The 15,750-nt window shown below is 46.6% G+C and overlaps 1 protein-coding gene across 1 annotated transcript in view; it reads right to left on the bottom strand.

The window, feature by feature from the left end:
* cntnap1 (contactin associated protein 1) overlaps nt 1-14,579 on the bottom strand; it is a 45,783-nt gene extending 31,204 nt beyond the window's left edge. Inside the window, exons 1-4 of the mRNA XM_056287702.1 lie at nt 14,453-14,579; nt 1,806-1,904; nt 1,019-1,212; nt 569-722 (exon numbers count right to left, since the gene is read on the bottom strand). Of these exons, the coding sequence (XP_056143677.1) occupies nt 569-722; nt 1,019-1,212; nt 1,806-1,904; nt 14,453-14,513 (508 nt within the window). The 5' untranslated portion in view covers nt 14,514-14,579. The remainder of the gene's footprint in view (nt 1-568; nt 723-1,018; nt 1,213-1,805; nt 1,905-14,452) is intronic.
* Nucleotides 14,580-15,750: the final 1,171 nt, after the last annotated feature.

The raw sequence follows: 15,750 nt of genomic DNA, 5'->3' as shown, positions 1-15,750 counted from the left end.
TGTGGTGTTAGTGTGTGTGTGTGTTAATGTAGATAGCGGGACCGAAAACTAAAGCATTTATGATCCAAATTTCTTTTGGAGGTGGTAGGTCTTGTTCCAGAGAGGACCAGAAAAATAGCAGAAAATTAAAATATAATTATAATAATTATGCATAATTATGCAAAATATGCATTTTCTAAAAATGGCTAAAAACCACTTTTCTCGGCATTTCAAGTGATTCTGAGCATTTTGGGGGAGGGAGTTGGAGTGGGGGGGGGTTTAGGGGCAGGGGGAAGGCGGTTAGCTGGCAGGATGAAGAGGAGGGAGATTTAGACGGGTGGATAGCTAATAAACGTCATGATCACCGCAACTTGGTTGCGGGTCACTTACTAGTAGTTTATAAAATGATATGAGGCATCTCTGTTGAATAAGCTGACGTGAATATGGTTATACTGAGCCAAGTTATTTAGCATTTACTGAGAAAAATATAATGCTTCACACATGGCACTTATCAGATTGGATCTTTATGGTCAGCAGGTCGGGTTTGGAGTGGGTGTGATGGCTGTGGGTAAATCTGGCTAGGGTTTACCATAGGGACAGCCGAACAGCTCCAGTCTAACACCAATCTTCCCTCCGTTCTCAGTGTTCCACGCTAGAGGTAGCAGTCGAATGTGTTTGGCAGTGAAGGCATAGTGGAAGACATTCCTCTTCACCTGGTAATAATTCCAGTTCCCAGGCATTGTCTGAATGGTGGAGAGAGGGAGAGAGAGGGAGCGAGAAAGAGAGAAAGGGAGAGAGTTATTGAACACTGCAGTGGTGTTAGGGTTTACTATCTGACTGGAGATAAAACTAATGAAGAGATTAGGCATGTCAGCGCAGGGAGCTAATATGCTGTGCTGCATCTGGCACAAGTCTGCTTAGTGATAATGCATGCTGTGGAAAGCTGCTCATCTGCAGAGTGATAAAAGATTCCACCTGAGCAACTATAGAGAAACCACCATCAGCCTCCCCGACTGTTCTGTCTTTACACTCCACCTACCGAGTTGCCCCCTCTCATGATGTAAGGGGTCCAGGAATCGGGTCTGTCTCCATAGAGCAGGGTGTACTTGGTGACCCAGTCATAGGAGTTGAAGGTGCCCTGGGTGGCGATAGCCACCAGCCTGTACTTCCTGCCAAGGTCCACCTGCAGCCATGGCTGCCGATCCCTCTGGGATGGTGACCAGCCACTGCTTCCTGTGGGTGAGAAAACAAATACAGGCACAGAGAGAGACAGAGAGGGGGGATGTAGAGATAGAAGGGGGAAAAGAAAGAGACAGTGACAAGCAAAGGAATTGAGACAAAGAGGGAGACAGCGATAAAGAGCCGATACCTGATAGCACATAACATAAGCTAAACCCTTAAACCACAGTATATGAAATCCTGTGTAAAACAACAAACACTTACTTTTAGAGTTATCTCAAAGGCACTCGGCCTGGATGATGCATGGAAGTATGACCACATAGCATGTACATACATACATACTGTAGCAAATTCAGGGGGCAGCCGGGAACCGCTGCAGCTGGGACGCAAATCCAGGTCGGCTGCACCACAAGCAACTATGCTAACCAGTCAACTAAACAGGCCAACACGTTAGCCAAGGGCTAGCGAGTCTAGTCATATGTGGCCATTACAATACATACATACATACATACATACATGCACAGTTCAGAGTACAATTCATAACAGATGCAATCATGATCTAAGTAATAAAGTGAAAACATGAGATGGACCATCCTCAAGGGTCCAATTTGTTGGTCAATTAAATATGGCACCAGAAGACAACTTACCATACAGTTTGGCAAAATTGGCAGAGTAGAGGAAGTTATATCTGGAGGAGGCCAGGAAGGAGGAGGCGTAGAGCCCAGAGACCAGTGGATCGACACATTCTGCAGGGACAATGCAAAAAAGATCAATGAACTTTTCATACAACCTTAACATGGCCCATTTGAGGGTTCTGGGATCTGTTGCATTCTGCATTGATCAACTGCATTTTAATTAGTAGATATACATCATTAAATTGCCCTGTGATGGCCTGGCGGCCTGTCCAGGGTGTCTCCCTGCCTGCCACCCGATGACTGCTGGGATAGGCTCCAGCATCCCTGCAACCCTGAGGGTCGCGGGGATGTGGGAGGATAAGCGGTTTGGATAATGGATGGATGGACATCATTAAACTAATGACGTTCAGCCGAGAATAGGCCAAGTCATCAATTCCCTCTGGTGTATAAGAGGTACTGCTGGGGAAGTCAGAACTTCGTCCTCTGCAGAGCCTGGAGCCACTGTGCCTCTTCTACCGCAGAACCTCTCTCCTTATGAGGAGGTGGAGCAGCAGTTATCAATCTAGCCGGCAGTCCTCCCACACAGAGTTATCTATCCCACATTGAGTTTATTTACTGCGGCGACTTCATTTCCACTTGAATGCGCAGGGGGGAATCAGCCCTAACTATTCCATCTTCTCGCCGTCTGTGAGAAGATGAACCATCTTCACTTTCAGCACACATCAGCGACTTCCTCCCTCCGAACAAACAACAAGCAAACTGGAGCGAGTTTATAGGTCTGTTAATGGCATGAATGCCTGTTTGTTGTGTAAAACATATGTGTGCGTGTGTGTGTATGTGTGTGCTGTAGACTGGTATGTATTTGTCTCTCTGTCTGTGAGCATTTGTGTTTGCTACATAATGTAAAAAAGCTGGAGCATCAAATCTGCAGTCACGGGGTCGTAAACCTCAATTGTATCTCAGTGAGAGGCCAGGAAGGAGGAGGCGTAGAGCCCAGATGCTATAGTCCATGGGCCAGAGCCCAAAATTTCCTATTTCGGTACACTCAAGGTGGCAAAACTTACTTATAATTTTTGAAAGGATCCATGTCTGTAGATGATATTTTGGTATGATAACCATTCCTGAGTGGCAGCTGTATCACAGTTATCAGCTCATGAAGTTAACCACCCCCTAAAGTAAATTGCATTTTAGACGCTGGTGCATATCCTGGTTTAGCCTCATGGTCAGGACATTTTTCAATGTTCTATAATATTGTCTTTGGTATCATTTTAAAGGGGACCTTCTTAGCTTTCATTCAAGCCCTGTTGTGGATATTTCTCACAAATATAGAGGTCACTTGAGCTCTTCAACCCGTCAATAACACACATCTTTCTGCAATGTTCGCCTAAACTATATACTTTCTTTTAGCCCTGTGGCATCTAGGAATATCAGGGACACAAAACACAAAACTGGAATACTCACAGGACTGTAAAGATTCAGGAAATGTATAATATACCCATACTATTTCATTGTGTGAGGTGATTGTGAACCTTAAATTAGAAGGGCATTATTACTAAGAAACTAACTAGACCAAAGCCAGTTAGTCCATGGGTCAGACCAGATATCGATATCACCCAAGGTGACACAACTTCACTGGTGCCATTTTATTTGGTACACTAACAGAAGTAAAATAATACATGATAACCTTTCCAAATGAGCAGCTATTTCATTTTTCTTTCAGGAAACCTGTTTCTGTGCCTCTCACGGTTGTGTATTTGCCCAGATTTTTACAAATATAGCATTTCAACACCCCTGGTACTGATTAGCCTAGCTTAAACTCTGGGACAGTTCTTAGTTGGCCAACAACCAAGGATAACCAGTACTGTGTACTTCCATTCATTGTGCTAAGCTAGGCTAACATGCAGCCAGATAGCTTTCTACTAAACACATATAGAGGAAACTGGTATCTATCTTCTTGTCTCACTCTGGAGAAGATTGTAAGCTTATTTCCCATAATGTTAGCATGTTCTTTTAATGTATATGTTAATATGATTAGTTAAAGTGGCTACGAGGAACTTTCATCTTGTGTTGATTTTAGCGGCCTCATGTGGACAAAATACAGCTGTTGCATAGCAACTAGGTAATGTATCTATTTGTGGCTATGTAAGATAAATAATGGTAATATGACGCTGGTGAAGCAAAGTAAACTTTGTTTTAGTAGTGTTCATACACCTAAGTTACATGTATTTGTTTGTATGTGGCAAGTGAAAACTGACTGAATATGGCCACTGGTGAACAAGCAAGTTTTTACCCAATACCAAAGCGCCCACGGGTGGAGTGCATTATCCACTGTTCTGATGATACAGATAAGCTGGTTTCACTACAAAGTGTCGAGTCATGGAGAACTCTGCTCAGGGCAGCTCAGATACGAAATCATGCACCAGTTTTGAAACTGGCAAAAGACATTCCTGAGGGACAGATTCCAGCAATCTACTACCACAGAAAGTGTCGCAGTATCTTCACTATGAAGCAAATTCTTGATGGCCTCCTTGCAAAAGAAAAGAAAAGTTGTGTCTCTGCTGAAGAGAAACAATCTAAGAGAGTAGCTCGACATGCTCCAAGTACATCTAGGACTTATGATGCAGGGTGCATATTTTGTCAGAAAAACAGCAAATATTCCAAGACACAGAATACGAGAGAAGTACTGGTGCAGTGTCGAGAACTGCGAGCTGATGCAAAGATCAGGAGTGCAGCCACAAAGAAAAGGGACAGCAGAATCCTTGCCATTGTGAGTAGAGACCTTGTAGCAGCTGAAGGGCACTACCACAGGTCATGCTATAGACTTTACACCAAAGAAGAGGTTTCCAAAGGAGAGGTTGCCAGCAATGAAGATGATGATGCTGCAGCCCAGTATGAAGCTGCTGTGAATAAGGCATACAATGAGCTGTTCCTCTTCATCAGGATGGAGCTTTTTGGCAATCCTCAAGTGATGACAATGACTGATCTCTCTTCTAGACTGGTAGCTTCAATGAACTCCCAAGGCATTGCCCAAGTCAAGGAATCAACCAAGAAGCACATAAGGCGAAACCTGGAGAGTGAGTTTGCTGGAGCCTTGCAGATATTCCCTGATGAGAAAGGAAAATTCCTCCTCTATCCCGATAACTTGTCCATGAGGGAACTTGCCAAAGAAAATCAGTCTCTCAAAAGGGAGCTGCAGACCCTGAAAAGTGTCAGTGCACAAGATGTTATAGCCAAAGCAGCCATCAAATTGAGAGCAGACATTAAAAGTCAAGATGTTCCTCAAACCTGGCCGCCTGAAGTCAAACCAGAAGCAGAATGTCCTACCATTCCAGAGTCGCTCATTATCTTCCTGTACTCTCTACTCACAGGCTCAAATGATCCTGATCATGCATCCCAGAGAGTGCAGTGCCTTCTGCAGTCATTTGGCCATGACATAGTATATGCAGTGACATGTGGAAATACCTTCCAAGCACATTGTTCTGCCATTCAGTGTCAAATCGTTGACAGGAAATGTAGAGTTGATAAACATCCTCAACCGACTTGGTCACAGTGTGTCCTATTCACAGATGGAAGAGATCAACACTGCCCTGTGTCTCCAGAAACTCTCATCATCAGGGAGTGGCATTGCCCTTCCAGCTAACATCCATCCTGGCATATTCACAACTTTAGCCTGGGACAATATCGACCGTCTTAAAGAAACTGTCAGTGGTGAGGGAACATCTCACAGAGTCAATGGGATTGCTGTGCAAGCAAAGCCAGTCAACCCACTTCCTGTCCAACCCATGCCCACTGTTCCCAAAACAAAGAAGAGAAGCATTGATGGACCCCCACCAATGTTACCAACTCACAATGCTGGACAACGGGTAGGGCCACCACAAAGCAAAAAGTCAGATGCCGATACTGCAGCCAATACTAAGCTTGCCAGAGAGAAAAACCTTCTTTGGGTCCTAGCACGCATGTCACAACAAGAAGAACAGTCAGTCAGCAGCTGGACAGGCTTCAACATCCTGACTCGAGGAGAGATGACGGTCATCCCCGACAATATAGGCTATCTGCCTACCATCAATGCTCCAGCGACACAAATGTCTACTGTCAACGAGGTGCTTAACCAGTCACTGAGCATCATGCAGTGCTTAGGCCTGAGGAAGATTGTCTGTGTCTTTGACCAAGCCCTGTATGCGAAGGCTGTCGAGATCACATGGAAACACCATGACAAGTTCCATGATATCATCGTTAGGCTTGGGGTATTCCACACCATCTGCACACTGCTGGCAATAATAGGAAAGCGTTTCCAAGATGATGGACTCAAAGACCTCTGCATTGAGTCTGGCATGATTGCAGAAGGCTCAATTGCTGGTGTTATGGATGGCCGCAAGTACAACAGGGCAGTGCGACTACACAAGCTCCTGTATGAGGCTCTCATGCGACTGACCTTGAATGGTTTCCTGTCCTGGTTGGAAGAAACTCACAGGAATGACATGATTCACCTGAATGAGACACTGAAGACCATTGACAGCCTTGGGAAAGAAGTCTCACAACATGCTTTGAAGGAGGTCCTCGAGAACAGCTCTTGTACACGCATCATGGATCTATTTGAAGTCTACCGTGAGTTCCTTAGAGGTGGAACGGCAGCCTCTCGAACTTCTGGATGTCCTATTTGGACATGGTTGAAATCTTGTTGGGGCTCATCCGAGCATCCAGAGAGGGAGACTGGATGCTACACTTGGCTAGCATTCGAGCAATGATCCCATGGTGCTTTGCTTATGACAGGATGAATTATGCATGCTTCCTCCCCTACTACTACGCCCAGATGTCTGAGCTGCCCATCACACACCCAGATGTGTACACAGAATTCATGGAAGGAGGCTTCTCAGTCCAACTGGGCTCCACCAATCCCTTTGGCCGAATCCCTGTTGACCAAGCTATAGAAGAAACGGTGAACAAAGACACCCAAACAGCTGGAGGGACAAAGGGATTCAGCTTGAAGCCAGGAGCTGTGACCAAATATTATCTCACAGCTGAGTATAGAAGCATGTACCTCAGACAGCTGAGAGACCTGACAGGTCAAGGCAGGTGCAAATGGTCTCATCCAGATCTACAGAGTCCAAGGATCAAGAGAGATGAAGCAGATGTCCAGTCTCTCATGGACCTTATGGAGAATAACTGGCTCAATCCTATGTCCCCTGATGAGATTGATTTGGTTAGCCTCTCCACTGGCAACATGGCTCCACCTGATGTGACCATAGATCTCTTGAGAGCTCTTGAGAAAGGAGAAGAGGCCTACCAAGCATTCCAGCAAACAAGGTTAGATGCAGACCCACCACCTGTGAAATTCCACGACAAGATGACCAAGCAAAGTCTGAAAACATTCTCCAATGTTAGCACAAAACAAGCTCATGGAAAGAAAGCACAGGATGTGGTTCTGAAGGCAGATAGAAACCTTTTCAGTCACATGATCCTGGTGGCTGAAAGCAGGAAGGTGAATCTGAAGGATGTCCTTGCCTACCCATTGGGCCCACTACCATGGGCACTGGCAAATGCTGATGGGTCCTTACGAAAAACAAACAAGGCTGTGATGATTCTGATGGTATTACTGTGGTAGTAGTCTATTGATGCACAGGATGTTGATTCTGGACTTGGTTACCCAGAGCTTGATAACAATAATGTAACCATATTCACATATACCCATTACCCTACCCATTACCATTACATATACCCACTAATGATATGGGATTACATGTATCATTGACTAAGTATATGTAAATGTCAATGTTGTTTAAAATATTAAAATAGTTCATTACCTCACTATGGTATTCCTTTTTATCATGTATTTTGATTGTGTATTTAAACAAATGTATAGAGACCAGTTTGTGACCTAACTGGCTTTGGTCTAGTTCTCATTTAAGGCTCACAATCACCTCACACAATGAAATAGTATGGGTATATTATACATTTCCTGAATCTTTACAGTCCTGTGAGTATTCCAGTTTTTGTGTTTTGTGTCCCTGATATTCCTAGATGCCACAGGGCTAAAAGAAAGTATATAGTTTAGGCGAAAATTGCAGAAAGATGTGTGTTATTGACGGGTTGAAGAGCTCAAGTGACCTCTATATTTGTGAGAAATATCCACAACAGGGCTTGAATGAAAGCTAAGAAGGTCCCCTTTAAAATGATACCAAAGACAATATTATAGAACATTGAAAAATGTCCTGACCATGAGGCTAAACCAGGATATGCACCAGCGTCTAAAATGCAATTTAGTTTAGCGGGTGGTTAACTTCATGAGCTGATAACTGTGATACAGCTGCCACTCAGGAATGGTTATCATACCAAAATATCATCTACAGACATGGATCCTTTCAAAAATTATAAGTAAGTTTTGCCACCTTGAGTGTACCGAAATATCGTCTGGCCCATGGACTACTAGTGGATCGACGCATTCTCCTTAACATGGCCCATCTGAGGGTTCTGAGATCTGTTGCAGTCTGCATTGATCAACTGCATTTTAATTAGCCGGTATACGTCATTAAACTAATGACGTTCAGCCGAGAATAGGCCAAGTCATCTATTCCCTCTGGTGTGTAAGAGGTACTGCTGGGGAAGTGACAGCTTCATCCTCTGCAGAGCCTGGATCCACTGTGCCTCTTCCACCGCAGAATGTCTCCTTACGAGGAGGTGGCGCAGCACTTATCAATCTAGCCATCAGTCCTCCCACACGGAGTATATATCTATCCCACATTGAGTTTATTTACTGCGATGACTTCATTTCTACTTGAGTGCGCGGGGGGGGGGGGGTCAGCCCTAACTATTCCATCTTCTCACTGTCTGTGAGAAGATGAACCATCTTCGCTTTCAGCACACATCAGCGACTTCCTGCCTCCGAACAACAAGCAAACTGGGGCGAGTTCAGAGGTCTGTTAATGCATGAATGCCCGTTTGTTGTGTAAAACAAGCCTCTGTGTGTGTGTGCACGTGCGTGTGTGTGCGCGTGTGTGCGTGCGCGCACACATGCTGTAGATGGATATGAGTTTGTCTGTCTGTCTGCGAGCATTTGTGTTTGCTATATAATGTAAAAAAGCTGTATGTAGCTCAGGAGCATCAAATCTGCAGCCATGGGGTCGTAGACCTCAACTGTATCTCAGTGAGAGGTGTAACCATTGTGCTGCTGGTGCTTATGGTCAAGTCAAGTCAATTTTATTTGTATTAGCCCATTTTAACAAAATCCAAATTTACCTCAAGGGGCTTTACAGCAACACAACATCCTGTCCTTAGACCCTCGCATCAGATAAGGAGCAACTCCCTAAAAAAATCCTTTAACAGGGAGAAAAAATAGGAAGAAACCTCAGGGAGAGCAACAGAGGAGGGATCTCTCCCCCAAGATGGACAACATCCAATGGATGCTGTGTTTACACACTTTACAGAATACGTTGGTGAACTGATAGGGGGAAAAATTCAATCGCATATCATCAGCATCACTCTATGACCAAGGTCCACTCATTTCCCTACGCACTTCGAGTAAAACTGACGGTAATTCTACCTAATCTCGCTTTTTGTCTCTGCTGTCGCTGAACACGCCATCACTTGATGACGGCCTGCAGGAAACAGACGGCCTCATTTCAGACACCTTGGTAAATACCCTCCAGGACCGGTAAGCAAATAGGTTAATGAATATGACAGTATTTAGACAAAAACTAATTTGTTTTCCCTTTTTCTCCCCCAATTGTATCCAGGCAACTACCCCACTCTTCCGAGCCGTCGCTGCTCCACCCCCTCTGCCTCTCCGGGGAGAGCTGCAGACTACCACATGCATACATGTGGAGTCGCCAGCCGCTTCTTTTCACCTGACAGTGAGGAGTTTCACCAGGGGGATAGCGCGTGGGAGGATCACGCTATTCCCTCCAGTTCCCCCTCCCCCTCAAACAGGCACCCTGACCGACCAGAGGAGGCGCTAGTGCAGCGACCAGGACACATACCCACATCCGGCTTCCCATCCACAGACATGGCCAGCTGTGTCCGTCGGAACGCCCGACCAAGCCGGAGGTAACACAGGGATTCGAACTAAAATTAAAATAGTGTAGCGAATCCAGGGGGGCAGCCGGGAGCCACCGCCACAGCCGGGAAATAAACTCGGGTTGCCCACACCATGGGTAAGTACGCTAACCAGTCAACTAATGGGTCCGACCCTTTACTTGACTGGTTAGCGCACCTGGGTTTGCTTCCCGGCTGCGGCGGCGGTTCCTGACTGCCTCCTGGATTCGCCACAATAGTTTTGAGTCTATTAATGTCCATTTTAATGTGAATGTTTCTGTACAGCAGCCCAGTACAGACCCAAAACCTGCCTCTCCCACCGTCAGAATCCTCTCAGGTAGATTATAAAGTTGTTTATTAGAAAACAGAAGATCTTGCACTGTAGTATATAAGGCGAATACTGAATGTCCTGCTGAGTAATATAACCAAAGCAAACATAGCACCATATTCAATAATTCAATATCCACCTTATATTCGCCTTTAACAGATAATTGTTGTTTATCCCTGCAACACAAGGGATTCAAAATACCTGTTTGGCACAAGGTAATTTGTGAATTTATCCCATGTGGTGTTAAACATGTTGTAGATCATATCTAATCGCAAACTATCATGGCAAGGAAGCAAACTAGAGATATAGAAAAGCCCCCTTTTTTTTTTCTTGGTTATTTCTCTGAGAGTGGCCTGTGATTTACAGCATCACTACTGTTAGCAGGTTTAGCGTGCAGGCTGCAGATGGGTGCACGGTGGCCACATCCCCGAGCTCTTTTTGTCAAGCAGCAGAGGACATGGCCGTCAAAGCAGAGGAGCGCCCATTGAGAAAATGTGAATGAATAACCTTTTGGAAATCCTTTATCTGGTGCATCCCGCCTGCTCTCATAAGCCCTCACACAACCTGAGTAACGCCATCCGTGCCTCGTTAGCTTATTGCCTTACTGTAGCAGCGAGTGTACATTACTTTGTCATGTGAAGGTGAGCTCTGCTGCCCTTCCTGCAAGAACGAGTAGATCACTCAGCTGGAAAAAGAAAGGACTGAGTAAGGGGAAATATGACCTTCACTGTTTCAGAGTCGATCTTAATGCATAGCAGGCCCGTCTGTTATTCACTGCAGCTATTGTTGAGGGATTCAGGGTTGAGCTGAAGAATGAAAAGAAGGTTGCTCCATCCCAGAGCAGAGCGGAGCAGGTTAACCGAGGACACTTCACTTCACTACTCTGCTCCTCCTCTCTGCAGATACGTCACACGCGCGCTCGCACACGCACACACACACACACATACACACAACATCTCCCCGCAACAAGCATCTTCTACCCTCCCTTCTTCTCTCTCTTCTTATCTCCCTCCCAAACCATCCATGATCCCTCACTCTATTATCTCCGTCTGGTTCCCATTAGCCTTCCATTTTACATCTCTCACTCTCTCTCTCTCTCTCTCTCTCTCCACTCACTTTTCAAGCAGGCATGGTCGTGTCGCAGTAGCTAAAGTGCACCTGAGGACCACGTGCAACATTATTGTCGCAAATTGTGTTTGTTTTCAAGGCCCCCCCTCCCCCCTGTCTAATAATGCCTCCTTTTCTCTGTCTTCCCTGACTGTCTCTGACAGTACCAGCGCTCTTTTTTTTCCAGCTGTCATGAAGACGCTGCACGTGGGAAATGGTGCAGCGGCCTTAAAGGTGTGTGGACTTCTAGGACCGCTGCTGCTGACTCATCAGTCTGCTGCAACTGTAGAATAGCTGGCCTGTTTGCTGGGCTGACACATCGTTACTGCTGGTTGCATATGTACACTGCCACCTCTACTAGGCGTCCCACACTATTAAGGTTTCATGCAACAAACCAGATCATGCACAACGGGCCTGTGAACGTTGCAATACGAAATAACTGACATAAAAAAGGATTGGCGGAGGGAATTGAGGGAGGGAATCTATGCGGCCCACTGGCGGAGGGCTTGTTTGAATTATTCATACCTGGGCATGCATCACAACGGGGAGTGTCTGGCTATGTAAAAAAAAAAAAACTTATGATGCACACAAAAGTCACCCATCATTGTCACCCATCGTCTTAAAACATAAGTTTAAACCTCAGTGTGCACCATCTTCATTCTCTAAATATAGAACGGCAAAGTTTCCTCATGAGGCATCTTGTCTCCCCCTCCCGAAATATCAGTTGTTTTTTTTTTTCATGCAGCAAAACAGCCTGTCTCGGAAAAGCTTGAGCTGCGACGAAAGACAAGGCATGCACACTGCAGGAACATGGAAGAATATGCAAGTGCATCACACCCTCACGGTATAAGCATGTGCAGGTGCACACACGCACGAACACACAGACACGCATATGCGCGCGCACACGCACAAAGAGACACGCGTATGCACACACACACACACACACACACACATATACACATACCTTACACCATAGCGTGTCTTGGCCCTACCCCTGGCTGGGCCAGTGAGTTCTGGGATCTGAAGCTCCATTTTTAATCTGGCACAGCCCCACTGCGCACATCCGCACAGCAGATTTGCAGCTGGCCCGGCCTGCATTAGGGTGCTGGCAAAAATGTGGGCAATACCTCTCCTGCCCCTGCTAAACCCGACCCACCAGCCTCCACATACTCAACTAACCATGAGGGAGAAACTTCAATAGCGTTATTCTCTGATCAGATAAATCTCAACGGGGGGGGGGGGGGGGGGCGTCCGGGTGGCGTGGCGGTCTATTCCGTTGCCTACCAACACGGGAATCGCCGGTTCGAATCCCCGTGTTACCTCCGGCTTGGTCGGACGTCCCTGCAGACACAGCTGGCCGTGTCTGAGAGTGGGAAGCCGGATGTGGGTATGTGTCCTGGTCGCTGCACTAGCGCCCCCTCTGGTCGGTCAGGGTGCCTGCTCGGCGGGGGGTGGAGACTAGGGCGAATAGCGTGATCCTCCTATATGCTACGTCCCCCAAGTGAAACTCCTCACTGTCAGGTGAAAAGAAGCGGCTGGCGACTCCATATGTATGAGAGGAGGCATGTGGTAGTCTGCAACCCCCCCCCCCCCGGATTGGCAGAGGGGGTGGAACAGCGACCGGGACGGCTCGGAGGGCGGGGTGATTGGCCAGGTACAATTAGGGAGAAAAAGGAGCGGGGGGGGGTGTAATTTTCAACAAATCATTCTTTCTCGTTTGTTTTCTTTTCAATACAACTACACCAAAAAGACAGAAGTCTGGGTGGACTGACACTTTTTTCATCATATTAGATGCACATTAAATGCCATCTGTTCCCACAACATGGTTGCTGGGATTAATTTCCCTTGCACGTAACATATCTTAAAATATTCAGCGTAATATGGCATAGTACACAAAACCTTTCAACGCCAAGTTTGAAAAAAAATATTCAGAAGTTGTTGTTTTTTTCCATTCCTACACACTTCTGGATCAGAGCCATTATTCAGCTGCAGTGCCATCACAGTTTGGCATAGACTGGTATACTGCAGGAATGCTGGGTTGCTCCCCTTACGACGACATCCAGCTGCGAGAGCTGCAAAACAGAGACGGGCCTTGAGACACACTTGACCCCCGGTCACACCATATAAAGGGCAGCGGATACTGACTCGCACCCTTCAGCAATTAGCTGTTAATGTGTGCTACATCTGACTCTGACGCGGGTAATTCCAACTTCTATTAGATGTGATGACCACCAGTCAAGACTTCACATTACAAACTCTCTGCACAACTCACACGTTGGCACACACCCCCCCCGCCATGAAAACTAATGAGTCATAGATGGCAAAGTATATGGCACAATCTGGCGCAGCCAAATGGATAGCCAATGATATTTAGCTGGTGTCGTTTCAACACTGAAGTCACATTACAAGGTATTCTGGCGTGCACAAAGCATGGCAAATAAAGACGTCTTCATAAACCCATAACGTAAGAAACACATCACCACCTCTGCACAGCTGAATCCCCCACATCACACTGCCTGATGGAAACATGCTTCCCCCTCGTTTCGTGTGCCCCCCCCCCCCCCCCCCATAAGATGGATGCGGCTTTTGGGGACAGGGCATGAGAAGTGCTGCAGTGGGGTGGTCCCGCACTGAACCAACCCCTCCATCACTCTGAAAATATGTGCACACAACGCATTTCGTAACGAGGCTATATACCCACTTAATGAGGGTTTTGTCCTATTGAACAATACGTGACGGACTGTCCGTGACCGCAAACAGAGCGGTACAGCTGAAGCCGCACGATGCAGAAACTTGGGTGCAGGCGTGTGAAATGACTGCAATGCAGACCAGCCCGGCACCGCTCCGCACTCTCCGCTAGGACCCGTCTTATCTAGCCCCCGTGCCACCATGCGCTCCAACACACCGATCCTCCACTAAACCCATTTTAGCACCGGCACCACCAGCCCAGATCCTTTCCAATGGCTTTCGCACCGTGCTGCCATTTTTTTCTCTTTCTTTCTTCGTTTGCCCTCCGGAGGTCTTTTTGACTGACTTCTTACCGCCCTTTACGTCACAACTTTTCTTCTTTTACGTTAAACATGTTATCACACACAATCCGACGAACAAGAACGTCGCTGCAGCCACTTCCTCAACAGACCAATGCAAACAAAATAAAAGACGAGAAGATGAATAACTGCCGTTCCGCAGCACTTACGTGATGAGCAGTGTTGGAGCCCCCCACAGAAAAGGATAATAGTGACTAATTTGCAAATCATCCTTCACTTTGGGCACGTTTCTCCGCACAGGCTATGTTAACTAGATCGTTGGTTGTTCTTTCTCCACCGGGCACGGCAGCATCTTTTCGCCCCCCGTTTTTTTTTGGCCCCCCCAACTTTAACTAGCGCAGTTCCAACTACTCTTCCCGGGATCACGGGCGGCTTCTGCCGGGGCGGGGACGCGCATCGGCTAGCTGCTCCTGATGCTGCGCTTCGCCGAGAGCGCGCAAGCCTTTTATTCCTTAAAATGTTATCTCACACCGGGCTCGAGCAATTTTCTGATCCCCCAGTCGAGTTTATCAACATGGTGTAGCTGTGCGTCTGGTTAAGCCTGCCGGTTTGATCCCAAGCCCGATGAAAGCAGGACTCTGTGTTCTCTGGTGCAGAGAAGAGAGAGAGAGAGAGAGAAGAAGAAGAAAAAAAACTTTAAGCCCCACGCGGAGTGCCTGCTTTTTGTTTTTTTCTTCCCCTAATAACAAAATAAAGTGTCGTTTCAAGTTATCTCCTCCAAACAGCTCGTCAGAATCCGGTCAAAGGCCCAGCCATTTGTCCAAATAGTAAACTTGACTATAAATCACATCATCAATGCAACAAAAGAAAAGACTTGTGTGTCTCCAGATACTGCCTTGGCATCTCATCCTGCTCCTTGGCACAGTTCTGACTCCTGCCAACTGGCCGAAGGACACTGCACTATCTGGAAGGATGGTCGGACAGGCTTTCTCTCCAGGAACGCAAAGCCCAACAAAATCCAAATAAAGGTGGAATACGTGGCTATCCGATATCAATGCAGCCAAAGCACTCGGTCAGGGAATCACAGCAGTAGTCAGCCTGGTGCATCTGACCTTCAGCAATATTAAGGTCCACACACGGCCACGTACAGAGAGTTCATACACTTTAGACGGCACTTTGGTCATTAGTCCGTCTGGAGCAGAACAGGTTACAGGAGGAGAATGCCAGCTGTGCCACAGCTCAGTCTCATACAGACACAACACACACACACACACACACACACAGTGTGGATGGGGGCTGGGTGGAAATGAGGCAGGGAGGGATTTGTGGCACACTGACCACAAAATAAAAAAAAAAAGGCTTTGGGATTAATAAGTGGGTTTGTGGGACGACATTATACGTGGGTGTTGTGGGGAGATTGAGCGTCCAGGCCAGGGAGGGATTTATCATGTTTTTCAATCAAATCAGATGGTCAGAGTGTAAGCCCCCTCTGAAACACCATCAGACT

This window comes from Lampris incognitus, chromosome 10 (genome assembly GCF_029633865.1).
Source record: "Lampris incognitus isolate fLamInc1 chromosome 10, fLamInc1.hap2, whole genome shotgun sequence".
Taxonomy (NCBI): Eukaryota; Metazoa; Chordata; class Actinopteri; order Lampriformes; family Lampridae; genus Lampris; species Lampris incognitus.
Note: the sequence above shows the minus strand (reverse complement) of the source record. Positions and strands in the feature narration are given on the sequence as shown.